Source organism: Echinops telfairi, unplaced genomic scaffold (genome assembly GCF_000313985.2).
Source record: "Echinops telfairi isolate 266 unplaced genomic scaffold, ASM31398v2 ScPeMD7_3;HRSCAF=10, whole genome shotgun sequence".
Lineage (NCBI taxonomy): Eukaryota > Metazoa > Chordata > Mammalia > Afrosoricida > Tenrecidae > Echinops > Echinops telfairi.
In genome coordinates, this window is record NW_022103899.1 from 31832262 (window position 1) to 31848443 (window position 16182).

General features: G+C 50.8%; 1 protein-coding gene across 2 annotated transcripts in view; it reads left to right on the plus strand.

Moving 5' to 3' along the window:
- Positions 1-16182, plus strand: part of NRP2 (neuropilin 2) — a 129797-nt gene that overhangs the window by 36744 nt on the left and 76871 nt on the right. For both annotated transcript variants that reach the window (XM_004701554.3, XM_004701557.3), the window contains exons 3-6: positions 3992-4173; positions 12245-12475; positions 13634-13789; positions 15767-15936. In XM_004701554.3, the coding sequence (XP_004701611.1) occupies positions 3992-4173; positions 12245-12475; positions 13634-13789; positions 15767-15936 (739 nt within the window). The remainder of the gene's footprint in view (positions 1-3991; positions 4174-12244; positions 12476-13633; positions 13790-15766; positions 15937-16182) is intronic.

Here is a 16182-nt window from a genome sequence, read left to right on the forward strand (position 1 = left end):
CTTCCCCCACAAATTAGTCACTGGAAACCCAGCATCCCACAGCTCTATCCTTGACACACGCAGGCTGGACCCGACAGTTCTGGTAATGACACTCTGATGGGGACCCGGGAAGCCAGGCTGTGCGAGATACCTTTTTAGAGGTTACTACGTAATTTAATTCTCATAACGATGCGATGAGAAATGTTTTAATGCCTCCCATTTACTCTTTAAAAATTCTTCTTATTTAATAGTTTTATTGGCATATAATTAAGTTATCATACAATTTAATAGTTCAATCGTATTCACAAGAATTGGACCGTCATCACTACGGTCAACTTCAGTACATGTTCTTCTTTCTTGCTCTCCTTGTTAGTGCCCCATCGCCCCCTAACCTCTCCGGCCACTCCCCCAGGGTAAATTATTAATCCAGTTACTTTCTCTAGAGATTTACCGACTCTGGATTTCATTCACAGAAAATCATTTTAAAAGAAACAAAAATAGGAAGCAACCGCAATAAAACCCAACCACGATGACAAAAAACAGGAAACCCTCAACTGAAAATAAAGCAGACTGTATTAAAAACTGCAGCGAATTTAACATGCATCCAAAAAGGGAGATCAGATGATGCGGTATTCCATGTTAACCCCATGACAGTGTCCGTAATCGACTTTAGAGTGCTTCTGTCTGATGGCAAGGCTTTTTACACCCCTGGACTGTGATCAGAGGGGGACACTGGAGGGTTCATCTACGCGGAGACTCTGCAAATGGATTTTGGGCTTCCACTGTCATCTATAATTTACTGCAAACTGGGTGCTCAGAATTTAAGCTCTGATCCCATTCCCTCCTTTGGATTTGAATTTTATTATTTATATTCCTTGGATCACATAGGTTGGTGTGCTTCTTCCATGTGGACATAGTTGACATCTCACTTAAATGGCTGCTTGTTTGAAAACACGCAATTCTTCCTGACAGCCTGGCACCATCTAGTTTCTTCACCATCCTCTGCTGTAGCACCCTTATCTTCAGTGATCTCTTTATGAGGGTATCAGTAGGACCATGTCATGAGTACTAATTGTTTATCGATTAGAGCAATGAGCTCCAAATCCATTCATATATCAATGGTCTCTGCCTCTCCCTCACTTTCAAGACATCGCTAGCATTTTGTTATAAAGAACATCGTAAATCATCCCCATGGGGAATAAGGTAATTCTATTGATAGTATCATTAGTTTAGCCAATGGTATAGCATTTAAAACAATGTTGAAAGAAGGCATTTACATATGTCTAGTCCAGCTTTTTGGAGTGAAATAAACGAATTGTTGACTTGTACAGAAGGAACGCTTAAGTGACTGGATGCTCTGTGCACCAATAATGGGGGCTGAGGACAGGGCAAAGCTCTCAGTAATGCTCATTCACAAAGGCGGAACCAGGACCGTCAGACCAATACATGTGTAGTAACAGTACGCTCCTCCCGGGCCACCATTCCTTGAGCACCCTCGAAGCAAGAGCCCAGAGCCAGGATCCAGAGACCACCAGTTCCATCACCTTGGGATCGAGGTTGTCTGTTTATTCTCACTCTAGGGCATTTCAGCCTTAAGTTCAAGGGAGCGTAAGTTGGTTCCTTAAATCTAACTACAGGTGAATTTAAGGTAAGTTCACCCCTGGTGAGGTTTCCACATCTACACCTGCTGGTGTGACCTATGAGAGTCCCAGCAATCTACAGCACAGGGCTTGGATCACCCAGGGCTGGATAGAAACCAGGTCAAAAGTGCCCAACTAGGAATATAATACCCGGTATTCGGCCTTTGGATTCTATGTCAGTATTGCTAAACGTTTTCCTCATTGGCAGGTTGCCCCGCCTAGTTTACCCACCAACAGAAGTGTAATTCCCTTCTAGGAGACAGACATGCCTGAGCCCCTTCCCTACTCTGATCCCTAGTCTTGACTGTAATTCCCAGTAATATTCCCATTTACTCTTAACACCCCATTTCTGAGGCTCCGAAAGATTAAATGACTTTGCCTTAGGACACCTGCTACTACTTGGCACAGTTGGGATATAAACTCAGCCCTGCCTCATTCAAGGTTTGGGCCTTGTCTGCCCAGAGCCATGTGCTCCCTGCTCTGGTGGGCGGAGTAAAGCTGACCGGTGGACACAGGTAACGGTGCCAATCCAACTTTGAGCACAGTGCTGGGCTCACCATTCTTCAGTTATGTGTGGAGGGGCCTCCATGATTACTCATACGAAAACAGCAGGGAGGGAGTTTCCTTTGCGAATGACCTAAGCCTCTTTTCAATTTTGTTTTGAAAGTGAGGAAGCACATGTTAAAAGTGAGCACCCTCTCCCCCGCTGAAACCACAGTGCCCCCCCATCCTGGCTGCTGTCTCCCTCCACCTCTGCCCACCTCTTCCAGCTACTGGGGGACAGGGCTGCCAATCTCTCTTTGCCCAGACTCTCCCCAGCTTCCGAGACTGCAGGATTGCAGCCCTCAGGGGTCTGAGAATGAACTCACGCTGGTCCACTCCTTACAGTTGCTTCGCTGGCCTCTTTATTTGCAAGTGGCTGAGCCATGTGAAATATGGCTCCCGGGAGTGCTGGAGAGAGGCCTCCGGCCACTGCAGCTAAACCAAGCCATTTCTCCTGCAGGCAGCAGGCTCCCGAGGCCTGGGTCGGTGTGTGACAGGAGCGGGCGGCCAGCAGCCGGGGAGTACAGCAAAATTTCCCCTCCGGGAAGAGATTTGTTATGTGTTGTTTTAACAGGTTGATGCAAAATAAATAAACAGAGAAGGAGGGAGCAGGAGATGGATGGTTTTCAGTAAATAATGTTATGGTGGCCAGCGATTTGGAGGGAGTTGGTGGGGGGAATGAGTTTCCCACCTAAGCGGTTGTGACAGGAGTATTAACTGGGGGCTGAGAAGGGGATCACAAACACAGCACCGTGACGATTACCAGAGCACATACCAAGGCTGAGAAACGTGTCTGCAAAGCGAAAGCAGCACATCCAGCGTGCACCCTCCCAAGCACCCGCCACATCCTGGGCACCCTCCCAAGCACCCGGCACAGCCTCGAGGTGCCTGGCACGCCCTCCCCCCCAGCACTTCCCTCCGCAAGCCATCCCCAACCTTACAAAATGAACGCAGGCCTCAGCTTAGCAAGGGAGTCTGCCTGCCTCTTGCTGAAGTTAATAGTTCTGGGCTCTGAGACGCAGGTTCCCTGGGGATTCACCCCCACCCCCCTCACTTGGGGAGAAAGGTTTTTATGGCCTTATCTCATACGATGCTGATTCCTTTATCAAAACATGTTGTCGACGACACACTGCTGATGTGAACTTTGCAGTCATCTCAGCAAGGGAGACGGCTCACAGTGCAGGTTTCCATGTCGTGTGGGCCCTGGAAAAAAGTGTTCCCGTGGGACAGGAAAACCACGGAGTGGCTCTACAACCGGCCCTGGAGGCCTGGAGGTGCCCCCACACCTCACACACACCTTCCCTGGCCATCCCTTCCTGAGCCTCATCTGACAGAGGAGAGCAGCCCTGACCAAGGCTCAGAGAGACCTTGATGGAAATAAAAACAGTGCCATGCTGCCGAAAGAAGAAACGATATTTGCTTGGAGATGTTTCATGGGTTGGTGCTACTGCTCTTATGTGGGCACGAGACAAAGAACCTGGCCTTCCTCTGTCTGCCGATGCCAGCCTGCACAAGCAAACTCGAAGTGCCCTTTGCTTATCAGGCGCAGCGCCCGAATGTCACTTCTCAGTGGGGAGCCTCTCCTTGCTGGAGCCTCAGTTCCTGGGCATTGACGCTGAGTTTATGGAGCCTGGCGTGCTCAGGGCTGTGGCCTGTAGGAAGCAGATCACCAGGCCTGTTTCCCAAGGTGCCTGGGGAGGGGGTGGGGGGTAGGGATTTGAATTGGCAACCTTCCAGGTAGCAGTGGAGTGCTGCTTGTGTGTGTACCACCCAGAGATGCAGTGTGTAGAGTCCATCTTTCAAACAGGTGCCCCCTTGTGCCTCCCTAGGTATGACTTCATTGAGATTCGGGACGGGGACAGTGAATCCGCGGACCTCTTGGGGAAGCACTGTGGGAACATCGCTCCGCCAACCATCATCTCCTCAGGCGCTGTGCTCTACATCAAGTTCACCTCCGACTACGCCCGGCAGGGGGCAGGATTCTCCTTGCGCTACGAGATCTTCAAGACAGGTCAGTGCGGTCAGACCTGGGAAGTGGGCGTTTTGGAGAAGCTGGTGCACGGCCATCTGACGGCCATCAAATGCGTTCTGACTCATAGCCACCCAACAGGACAGGGTGCAGCTGCCGCTGAGGCTTTCAGAGACAGCAGCTGTTTACGGGAGTGGAAAGTCTCAGCTTGGGGGTCGTCACATGCCAACAACTGAGTTGCTTCTGGCTCAGGGCTCTTTAGGGTAGAATAGGATTGCACGATAGTGTTTCTCGACTGTAATCTTGACCGAAAGAGATGACCAGATATTTCTCTGCAGAGTCAGCTTAGCTCGGAATCACTGTGCCACCAGGACTCCCAGTCCCAGAGGGGAGGTGGCTGTCTTATCAGCCCTGAGCGAGGCTGTGGAGGTGGGAGACGGTCAAGGCAACCCTAGAGATAGCAGGAAATGTAGAAACGGTTTAGGTTATTAGCCAACTTTCAAGGTCAGGTTGCAGGGTTGGTTGCAACAATAAAGGCCCCAAATAAATAAGGAAATGATGGGGGGAGGGGAGACCACTCTTTAAAAGAACTTGATTTTTCCATGCTTTGAAAACTAAATAACCTTCATCGGGGGAAAAATCAAAACATGGTTGGTTTTTCTTATAATTACGGTTTATATGGTTTCATATTGCTTTTCTTTCCAATGACATGGATGTGTGAGGGGGTGAGGGAGGTGGGGAGGGGAGGCCTTATCATCAGAGTGTTTCCAGCCACAAAAGATTTCACTGCGACTCTTTGAAACGGGTTGTGGCGTCTCTCTCAAATATGGCTCCTGAAAGAGCTCCCCTGGTAGTCCAGATGTCCTGTTGGTCTCCACTGAAGTCCCACTTCCTCAGCCCAAGTGGAAGGAGCCCTGGCCGTGCCGTGGTTACGCTGGGCTGCGTGCGATCTGCGGCGGTCTGAAACCACCAGCAGCTCCTGGGGAAAGACGGGGCTTCCTACTCCGTAGACAGTGACTGTGAGTCAGCCTTGCCTCGATGGCACTGAGTTCTGAAAAGCCCAAATGAAACTGCCCCGGGAAGCTGACACAGAGGGACCGGGAAAAGAGGCAGAAGCTGTTGTAGTCAATGTCAACTCCTGGCAACCCCGCATCCCTGCGGCCCAGGAGCAAACTGCCCCGGGAAGCCGACACGGAGGGACCGGGAAAAGAGGCAGAAGCTGTTGTAGTCAATGTCAACTCCTGGCAACCCCGCATCCCTGCGGCCCAGGAGCACTGTGCCACCTGGGGCTCTCCGTGGCTGATCTTCCAGAAAGGGATCCCCAAGCCTTTATCCCAAGGTGGAAGAAAGTGGATGCGAGCCTCTAACCTCTTGGTGAGCCGCTGAGCTCCTTAGCGGCTTCCATTCAGCTCCCGGCCATCCAGTGGACCCTAACTCATAGCGACCCCTTAGGGCCCTGGGGGTTTCTGAGGTGGTAATTCTGTATGAGAGCAGACAGCCTCCTCTTTCTTCCAAGGGATGATAGAAAGGTGGGCTTGAACTACTGACGTTGTGGCACAGCTCGCTGCCCTGCCAAACTTGCTGCCTTTGAGCCAATTCTGACTTGCGGTGACCCTATTGAACGGAGCTGAGCTGCCCCCATGGGTTTCTGAGTCCGTAATTTTTTATGGGAGGAGGAACTTCCTCTTTCTTCTTCCAAATGGCTGGTGGGTTTGAACTGCTGACCTTGCAGTTAGCAGCCAGATGTGTAACTCACCACACCCCCAGGGCCAAACAAAAAAACAACAACACCCAAACTCACTGCCATAGAGTCAGTGCTGACTCATAGCGGACCCCCACACCCCCACCCTGTGGGTTTCCGAAACTCACTGTTCCAGGGAGCTGCTGGTGGTTTTCAAACTGCTGGCCCTGAAGTTCACAGCCCAAGCCATAGCCACTAAGCCACCAGGGCCAGTCCCCCATCGACTAACATATTGGACCCTGAGCATATGGGCTAGTGAGTACTTGACTCGCTCCGCTCCTTGGTGTGACGGTTCTGCGGCGTCTACACGCAAGCAGTCCAAACCGTGTGCTTTCTCTTCTCCTCCTGTGAGTGGAGCGGGTTATCTCAAGGCCGCCCCTTCCCCAAGCCCCCTCGCAGAGGCCCGCACTTCTCCAGGAGGGATCCCCCTCTGCAGACTCACAACTGGTGCATGGGGTTCTGCTTCAGAAAAGAGGTCTCAGCCTGGTCATCGAGAGGCTTGAGCCCGGCGCCTGTTGAGATCAAGGTGAGGGGAACTATTCACATATATTTTCTTTTTCACAAAACAATTCTTGAAAGGAAGTGGTAGCTGCTGAGAGCACGTTTTATACCCAGGCTGCCTAAATATGTGTTGGCTGCGTCTACATGAACACAAGAACATGCAGTCCGATGAAGGGCGGCGGCGGGGCGCGGGGACCCAGGGAGCTGTGTGCAGTCGGAGAGGGAGCCCCGCTGTCACCGGGGATATGCCCCAAGAAGGTCCATCGGCTGCAGGAGTGAGCAGTCCGGGCCTCTGTGCTCCTGATGACGAAGAGGCTACGGAGATTGACAGAATGTGTGTGACCCGGCTGTCTCGGGCTGGCATGAGGCTCCCAAAACGCTGAATCTGCGTTCCCTCGAGTCCCGTGCAGCCAGGGATCACTGCCCCACACGCCCATGGAATACCGTGCTCTGCTCGCTGAAGAGGTGTGGGCGGGGAGAAGGGAGTTTACCCTGCTCTAGTGGGGCAGGTGAAGGGCAATTGTGGGGGTGGGTGGGGCAGTGGGGGGCCTGTGGTAGCCTTCCTGCCTTCCATGAGGGAGCTCCAAGTTTCACCCCGCCCTCTGCACTTCTCCGGCCAGTGGAGGCTTCCATGCTGCTGAACCAGTTTTAGCAGAGCTTCCAGACTAAGACAGACTAGGAAGAGAGGCCTGATCGTAGTTTAAAAAAAACAGTGGGTGAAGACGTAACGCATCACAACGGCCCAATCCATAAGCCCCACGAGGATGGCACAGGGCCGGGCAGTCTTTTGTTCGGGCACTGACTCGGGCACTGACTCGGCCACAGCTAAGGACAACAGCAGATGTGGGGGCTGATCAGTCAACACCGCCTCATAGCACCTGTTCTGTCGATGCTGTTGGACAGGTAGGTAGGTACACAGCCTGGGAAACTGTAACGCGAGGCAGAATGAGCTGAACACCTCATGGAGGTGGGATTGACCTGCACGGTCAGGATACTGACAGAGTCATTGAGCGACTTGACAAAGTGGGGAGCAGGGTACCTGAAGTGTCCGTTGGACAACAAGGTGGTGGGTCCCTGGTGCACAAACTGCCACTCCGCCTGCCTATTCTGACCTGGAAGGAAAGCAGCTCTAAGCAGCGTCTTCCGGAGAACTGACCAAGGGAAGGAAGACACAGTGAAGGACAAACAGGACCGCCGAAGCTCTAGGTGGAAGCCTTCCAACTTTGTATTTCTCAAGGGATGGTCCCGTCTTCTCCATAAAGCCACAGAAAAAGCGAACGGGAACCCTCTCCAAACGAATAAGTGGGTGGTAGAAAGCACTCAGTATTCAGCATTGCTGTTTTGAGGCCAGGCTACAGCAGGATTTCAGAGAGGCAACAAGCCCATGGCTGGCTGGGAACAGTGGATGTTGGCCAGGGAAGAAGCTTGGGCTTGGGGGAAGCCGTGGCCTGCCTTCTCGACTGAGATGGTTCATAGAAGGAAGAGATGGCTGTAGCAAGGAGCAGCTGTGCCAACAAGAGTCACAGAGGAACAAGAAAGCAAGCCCAGTGGCCTCTCCAGGTGCACACCCAGCCCCCCCAACCGTGCCACTTCCCAAGGTCATCTCTCTCCTGTTTGAAGCACCAATGAAACACAGGGGTACGGAATCCTCCGCTGAGACCGAAGATGATCATTCTGCCAGGTGCCATGTCATGGGCCCAGATCCCCACTGCTGGGGCCCTGGGAGAAAACACACAATGTCAACGTCACCCACGGAACCCGAAAGAGACTCGTGAATCTGCTACAGCAGTTCAAACAAACACAGCTATGCTTGTGTGTCAGATTCATACAGAGAAAGAAGGGAGAATTGTAAGCACCCACACAGAGGAGCCCTGTCCCTTCGTCTTGCAGCCCAGTTTGTGCATTGAGTCAGAACCTTCAGCCCAATTTGTGCATTGAGTCAGAACCTTCAGCCCAGTTTGTGCATTGAGTCAGAACCGTCGAATGAAACACCCGCTGGTCACGTGTGTGTCTCAGGATATAGTGTACCTTTCTCTGCATAAGAAAATTAAAGAAACACTTTCAGATGCACTAGAACATCGTTAGCTTAGTATCATAATAGTAATAATAATGCTTTCAGTATCGTAATAATAATGCTTTCATGTGGATTGCAAAGTACTATCCATTTGTTATTATCAACTATTTTATGTACCTTGAAGCTTTAATATAAGCTTTCCAGAGTTGGCTCATAACTGAGTCGTACACAAGTCTGGGGACTGTCTGGACGCCTATAACAAGCGATATGGCAGACTGCAGGAACCCGCCAAGACAGCACTTTGGCCGAGGGAGGCCCTCCTACAGAGTCCTACTGAGAGACGGGCTCACAGTCTGGGCACAGACAGTGGGCATGTGCTGGAATAGATATGTAAATGGAATGGAGTGGGAGTTCCATGCTGCCTTAAATAAAGCAGTGTATGTAAGAGTCTACATATATCAGATGACTCCCTCTGTGGCACAAATGGTTAGACCCTAGGCTAGCAGTTGAAAGGGTGGCAGTTTGAAACCACCCAGGCACACTTCAGCAGAAAGCCTGGTGGTCTATCCTTCCCCAAGGTCACAGCCTGGGGAACTCTGATGAGCACAGTTACCCCGAGACGCATGGGGTCCCCGTGTATCGGAATTGACTTCCCAGCTAGTGGTTTGGTTTATCTTTATTGTGTTACCAGACAGGAGCCCTGGTGGCATCGTGACTTACACACTGGGCTGCTAACCCTAAGATCAGCAGTTCTAAACCACCAGCCACTTGACAGGAGAAGGATGAGGTTTTCTGCTTCCATAACGAGTTGCCGTCTCGGAAACCCACAAGGGCAGTTCTAGCCTGTCCGCTAGGTTCTCTGGATCGACTGGGCGGCAGTGAGTTTGACTGGGGTTTGGGGCTGGCCACCTACGCACAGGGAAACCAAAACCAGCATGAGCCAAACCGAGAGGAGGACGTTTCAACAACTGACCAAGTAGGAACCTCGGCACCCGAGACAATGGGGAAGCATGTTTATTTTCTGCTCCTCCCTTGACTATACATCATTCAAGATCAAGTTTTCTTTCCTGGTGCCGTGGCTTCTCTGAAACGGAAACTCTGGGCTCATTTGCCGACCCACAAACCCTGGAGTGCCCCCTGACCCTCCTTGTGCGGTCAAACCATTGAGAATTCCGTTTTGTTACATCTCTTTATGCAACGCATGTAGTTTCTTCTTCTGATTTCAGAGGTGCTGTAGCTTTGACAATTGAAAAACATGGTGTGGAAATCATTCACCATAACAGAAACATCTCGGCGTCGTGGGCAATCTTAGCATCAGGTGAACTTGTCTGCTTGCTAACTGCATCATGAAAAAAAAAGTTGGATCTTTTTAACACACCACCATCACCACCACCACCAAAAAAGACTTTTGGATTAGGTAGATTTCTGCAAGACTCAACTTTTATCTCAAGGATGGCCACCCTTTCAGAAATCTCGGCATTTGATATTTAGCCATTTCCTCTTCTCTGGCACTTTGATCTGATCGTGCTCCAAACGGTGAGACGGTGCAAACAGAGACAAATGGTGGCTTCTCGAAGACAGGTGCTTTTGAGATAAAACAGATAAAACTATTTCCACATCATTCAGAAGAAGCCAGAGGACATATTATCTATGTGTAGCCATTTGTCAGAGGTACACAGGTTTTGGGGGGGGTGTGTATTTTTATGGGTTTTTTGTTTGGTTTGCTTTTTGGTCTTAAATGCCTGAGGTTGACATTTTCTTTCCCGCTGAAGGCAGGACTTCAAGTCCCTGGGCACGTTAGCATCTCCCTTTTCCAGGATTTTTGGGATTCGCTGGATAAATGTGCATCATAGAAACACCTGTCCCCATGGGTGGAAGGGGCCATAGAGTCCTCCATATACCCTGTACCGCCTCCTTCTCAACCCCACTGCCAGGGGCCAGGGAATGGCTCTCATCCCGGAGGGCCGGACAATAGGGAGAGCTCTAGGAGGGAGTGTCAGGGCGCCTGCCCCAGTTGGCTCAGTCAGATATGACTAGAGTGAATTCCTCCCAGCCGGACTGAGGCAGCCATCAACTCTAACCTTTTCAGAAATTCCTCCGGGCACCCTGAAAACCTGCCAGCTGGCTTGGCTTGGCCCAGTTGTCTCACCCCTGGGCTCCGGAGGCGGCCCACAGGAGGTCCAGCCAATAGTAAACAAAGCTGGAGTGGAGGCTGCCTTGCCCTTCCCTCTCTCTCTACCCCAGCCCAGCTGCCCCCCTTAGCTGCCCTGGACCTGCCCCTCTGCCGCCATGTCCCCAGTGGTGGTGTGCAGTGCCTCTGATATGTGGCATGGAGAAGCCCAAAGAGTCCTTGAAGAAGTTCCGTGTGGGTCCCCTACCCTCACCTGTGTGCAAGGCTGGGCCCAAGGGCCGAGGTGATGGATGGTGCAGGGAACTTGTATCTGAATTTCTAGTCTGGGCCTAACCCAAGTGGTACTCTCCCCCTCCCCCATCATTTGCATGGCATCTTTTGCAAGCCAGACATTTGCCACTAAGGCTAAGCGGTTATCAGTAAAGAGACTAAGGGAGGGGCCTGCTCCAGGAGGCGGGGATGAGGACATTGCTTCAGGCTAAGATAGGGTATTGACATCACATAGTTACATCCCAGCGAGGCCCCAGGGGACACTTCATGCCAGTAAACACCTGGTTTTATCTAGTGTTTCTCTCTGTGTTTTCCTTCATGCTTAAGGGTGTATCTCATTCTTCTCAGAGACCCACCCCACTCCCACCCCCCACCTTCTTTTTAAAATCCGAATGTATTGAAAGCTGCCTGCGTGTGTGTCCTGAGCCTTGGTGCACGCCAGCACTGCTGGTTCTGCCTTGCCAAAGGGTGGCTGGCTTCCAGCACCAGGAGGGCCCTTTTAATAGGACTCCCCCTAGAGGTATTCGGAGGTACGGTAACTGTGATCCTTTTAAGACTCCCACTGCTGTCCGAGCCTGCAAGGAGGAGTGAATATGTGGGGCATTTAATAAGGACACCTCCAAGAGTCCCAGGAAAGTAGGCACCAGCGCCGGGGAGAGATACAAGGCCCTCCCCATCACAAAAGGACCAGAAGCCTTCCAAATGTCAGTACACTGCTGCCTTTTTCCCAACTTGCTGCTGGAGCGGCCTTTCACATCCCCAGCACCCCGCTGTGATCCACCGGCTAAAAACGTTGATTGTTCATTGTCTGACCACTACAGAGACGCTGGTTTTAATATAGTCATGACATGAATGAGACCCGAGCGCCCCTTTGCCCCTCCCCTGAGGCACCTTGGATCTTGGAGGGAGAAGGGGACACTTAGTGGGCTGTGGTACAATAGGGGCCAGTGTTGAGGTCAGCAATAAATAAGGGGTAACATTGTTTTCTCCGTTGGCAATCAGCAAGCCTTCCTTAAGGATTGAAATAACTTACATTTCTGGAGCAAGCAGCTGAGTAATTGAGAAAGAGGACTCTGTTCCCCTCTCGAACAGAATCAATCTCTCTCTGGCTCTCTCTCTGGCTCTCACTCTTTCTCTCTCTCTCTCAGACACACACACACACACACACACACACACACACACACAACACATCTTTCTATGCTGGCCCCCAAATTCCTCAATTGCTGCTCATTCTCTGATATGTTGCGCCAGCCAGCTGCGCCTCTGTCCTTCCAATCCTGAAGAGGGTTAGACTTGAGGATGTATGGTGCTTCGAGGGCCACTTCAGTGGAAACAAAAAAAAAAACCCTCACGAGTAGGGGGATCGGGGCCCAAACATTTAAAGAACCCATGCAGAGAGGCAGCCAAGCAAGGTGGGCCCTTCTCTCTCCTCAAACTGTGGTTCTTTTACACACAGGCTCCGAAGATTGCTCAAAGAACTTCACCAGCCCCAACGGGACCATCGAGTCTCCTGGGTTCCCCGAAAAATACCCACACAATTTGGACTGCACCTTCACAATCCTCGCCAAGCCCAAGATGGAGATCTTCCTCCAGTTTCTGACCTTTGACCTGGAGCATGACCCTTTGCAGGTGGGAGAGGGAGACTGCAAGTACGACTGGCTGGACATCTGGGATGGCATTCCACATGGTGAGTGAGTGACGAAGGCTGTCTCAGAGCCCCCTTTTCAGTAGTGGGTCCTTTGCCTGTTAATTGCCCTTAATCACAATTGAAAAACGGAATACAAAGGCTTCAAAGATGCTCGGGGTTCTTCTCTGACCCCAGATAACTTTCTCTTCTCCTTAGCCAAGGATGAAGCGCTGAGAAAAACTGCCCAGAGGCAGCCGCTTTCCTTAGGGATGTTTCTTTAGAGAAGGATCGAAGAGCAAGTAGGTACTGGAACCAACCTACAGATAATGTTATTTTCCACGCCGAGTTCTCGTGGTTTCCACAGAAAGTGACTTGGTGGCCAACCGACACCCTGACCGAACTCTAAGGCCAGATTGACTGGGTCTGAAGAGTCTGCTGTGGACCAGCTGGGCATCTGACCTCTAACGCAGTGGTTCGCAACCTTCCTCGTGTCGCGGCCCTTTCAGACGGTTCCTCATGTGGTGGTGCCCCACAACCATAAAATTATTTTCGTTGCTACTTCATCACTGTCATTTTGCTACTGTTGTGAATCGGGCGGCCCCTGTGAAAGGGTCATTCGACAGCTCCCCCCCCAAGGGGTCGAGACCCACAGGCCGAGAACCACTGCTCTAGAAGGTAGCTGTGCTCGTCATCATTAGTATTACTATAATTCTTATTATGAATATAATAATAAATGTGGAAAAGGCACTAGCCAAGGCCAAGAGGAGCCTGTACTTTTCAGGTAGAGACCCGTGTTACAAAGGTCTTGGGCACACTCAGTATCTGCAAGGCAGCCAGTCTTTCCCCGGGTAGTCATTCTGAGCGGTTTCCCATCTAAAGACCTGACGGCTAAGGAAGACGAGCAACATTATTCTGGGGAAGCGCCTATGATGTAGTCAGGAAAATGTGGCTCTGAGCCCCAGCGCTGCGATTTCCTAGTTGTGTGAACAAGAACAGTCACATGACCTCTCTGAAGCTTCCTTCCTTCTTCTGTGAACCAGGTATAACAATGGCACCTCTCCTGCCCCAAAGTTAGGCGTGTTCTAAAAGCACATTTTGATATCAAAGTGCCAAGCTATGCTCTGTGGAATGTGAGTCCCGCAGGGTGGGAAGGGGAATGTCTTGAATTCGGGGTTTAACATTTCCATTTCCACTGGTCTCTTTCTCCTGCATGTCCAGTTGGGCCCCTGATTGGCAAATACTGTGGGACCAAGACGCCCTCCGAGCTCCGTTCCTCCACAGGGATCCTCTCGCTGACCTTTCACACGGATATGGCAGTGGCCAAGGACGGCTTCTCTGCACGCTACTACCTGGTTCAGCAGGAGCCGCTCGAGAGTGAGTTGGCCAGTGGGGACCCGCTCTCGGCTATGAGGCCGACAGAGAAGGGGATGAGAATTCAACTGAATTGGCGGTGTCGTCCTGAGTCCCCGGGATGGGAGCCACATCCTCTTGCCGGGCAGAGACCAAGGATAAAAGAGAAATTGTTGACTTCAAAGAAATAGCTAGAACAGGCACACACACACAAGAGAAGGGAGGTCAGGAGGTGGGGAGTGGGATGGGGGCGGTTGATGCTAAGTGGGTACAGAGTTTCTGTGGGGTGAGGAGAAGAAAAAGTCAGAAACAAGTAGGGATGACATTGTCTCAGGAGTCTTCTAAGAGCTTCCCTTGTGTGCGGTGCGGACTCCCCTGGCAGGTTCAAGTTCCAGATCCTTGGGTGGGTTCTTAGAGGGAGGGTAATGGACAGTTTGAGGATGCCCTTTTATTCGCAAGACGTACAGGGTGATGGCTCAAAGGTGTCCAGAAGTGGGGTTTCTGGAGGCAATGGAAAGAAAGCGGTTTCTGAAGGCAATGGAACGTAGGAAGCAAAGCAGAAGAAGAACAAAAAATATTGAGCCGCCTGCTCATCTCTTATGAAATGTATCTATGTTTGGTTACTAAGAGTTAGTGATTCCCCAGGAGAATTCTCATCTCAAACCTCAGTATCCTCATCTATGAATATTAAGATGACCCAATGTTCATAAGTGACCAGGTCACCTCTTGGGCTAGCATTTCTGAGGAGACAGCCCTTTTCTTCCTCTCCAAAACTCAATGGCCATTGTCATGACATGGGGCACTTTTAGATCCCTCTATTTACATAATTTTAGATCTCTTTATATATATATATATTAGTGTATGTGAAACACTGGACCATTTGGCTTTGGTAAACTCTCCCTCTATTGGCATTGGAGAAATGGAGCTCGGATCCAGCTCTCAAGGAATTTGCAGTCGAATAGACGAGCCCCCTCAGTGTCTGGTCATGAGCTACGTCTTCAGATCAGGTCCTCTTGGACATGGGCTTCTGATTGCTCCCACTTCCTTGTAGGACCTTAAAACGACAACCTAGGGCAGTGGAGAAACACGTGGGTGTGGGGAGACTGTTGCCTAAGTGGTCGCCGGCTGGCCACGAGGGTGACGAAGGCAGCCCGGGCTGCAGGAACATGGCTGGCTTTTGTTCTGGCCGCTGCTGCCGCCTTTGCATTTTCCATTGAGTCCTCGAGGAGATTGAGTGACAAAGAAGCAGTACTGCAAATTGCACCAGGGTCTGCAAATGGCCTGCGCAGTCACTGAGCTAAAGAATAGGTTTGATACCTGGAAAAGATTGCTGGCCCTTATCAGACACAGGCACACACAAATATTGATCAGTGTCCACGGTCACCACGGGAAGGACAGCAATTTAACGGATGGTGCCTGTCTACAGTAAGTGACTTCTGGGTTCATTTGCCCAGACAGGCGGCGCAGAGGACTATAGAGTGACATGCAAGTGCTCCTAGAGAGGTCTCCCAAAGACAGGACTTGTGCTTTGCAATGTCTGTCTTTTGTGCTGGAACGCAAGAGACAGTTGAGAGAAAGAAAGGAGCAAACGTGCCTTGTGGGTGTTTATTAATAAAGCAGGCTTCCCACGATGCACCAGCCCACCCAAATTGCCGGGAGTCGATCTGGAGTTTACCTGTATTGCAGTCACGGGGCATTCTGGCATCTACGAGCATCCATAGCCTGCAGCCCCCCTAGATTGTATTTTTAATTTGTATCGTGGTTCTTATTTATCCACAGCCTAGTTTCTTTTAGGTCCACCTCCGTTTCTTTCAGACCCAGAGGGGTTGTCAAGTCCTCTGGACTAGGAGTAGTTGTTTTTCTCCATGTGAGTGTATAATTAGGCCCGTACGATGAGGGAGTACCTGCATGGACTTGTCCCTGGAAGGGAGCAGTGTCTAAGTGTCCTGGGAGTTTGAAGGTGAGAGGCCTAACTCTGCCTGAACTATCTCCATCCCTCAGACTTTCAGTGTAATGCCCCGCTGGGAATGGAGTCTGGCCGGATCGCCAATGAACAGATCAGCGCATCTTCTACTTACACGGACGGGAGGTGGGCCCCTCAACAAAGCCGGCTTCACGGTGATGATAATGGCTGGACCCCCAACTTGGACTCCAGCAAGGAGTATCTTCAGGTACTGATTCGGATACCAGAGGGTGTGTGTGTGTGTGTGTGTGTGTGTGTGTGTGTGTGTGTGTTCATCCGGGTAGACTAGAGAAACAAATCCAGAGAGACACTCATATATGTATAAGAAAGAGCTTTATATAAAGAGTCATTGTTCATTAAGAAAACATCCCAGCCCAGTTGAAAAAGTCCATAAGTCTGATATTAGCCCATATGCTCAATATTATAAAGTCCTCTCATGAAACACATGCAATGA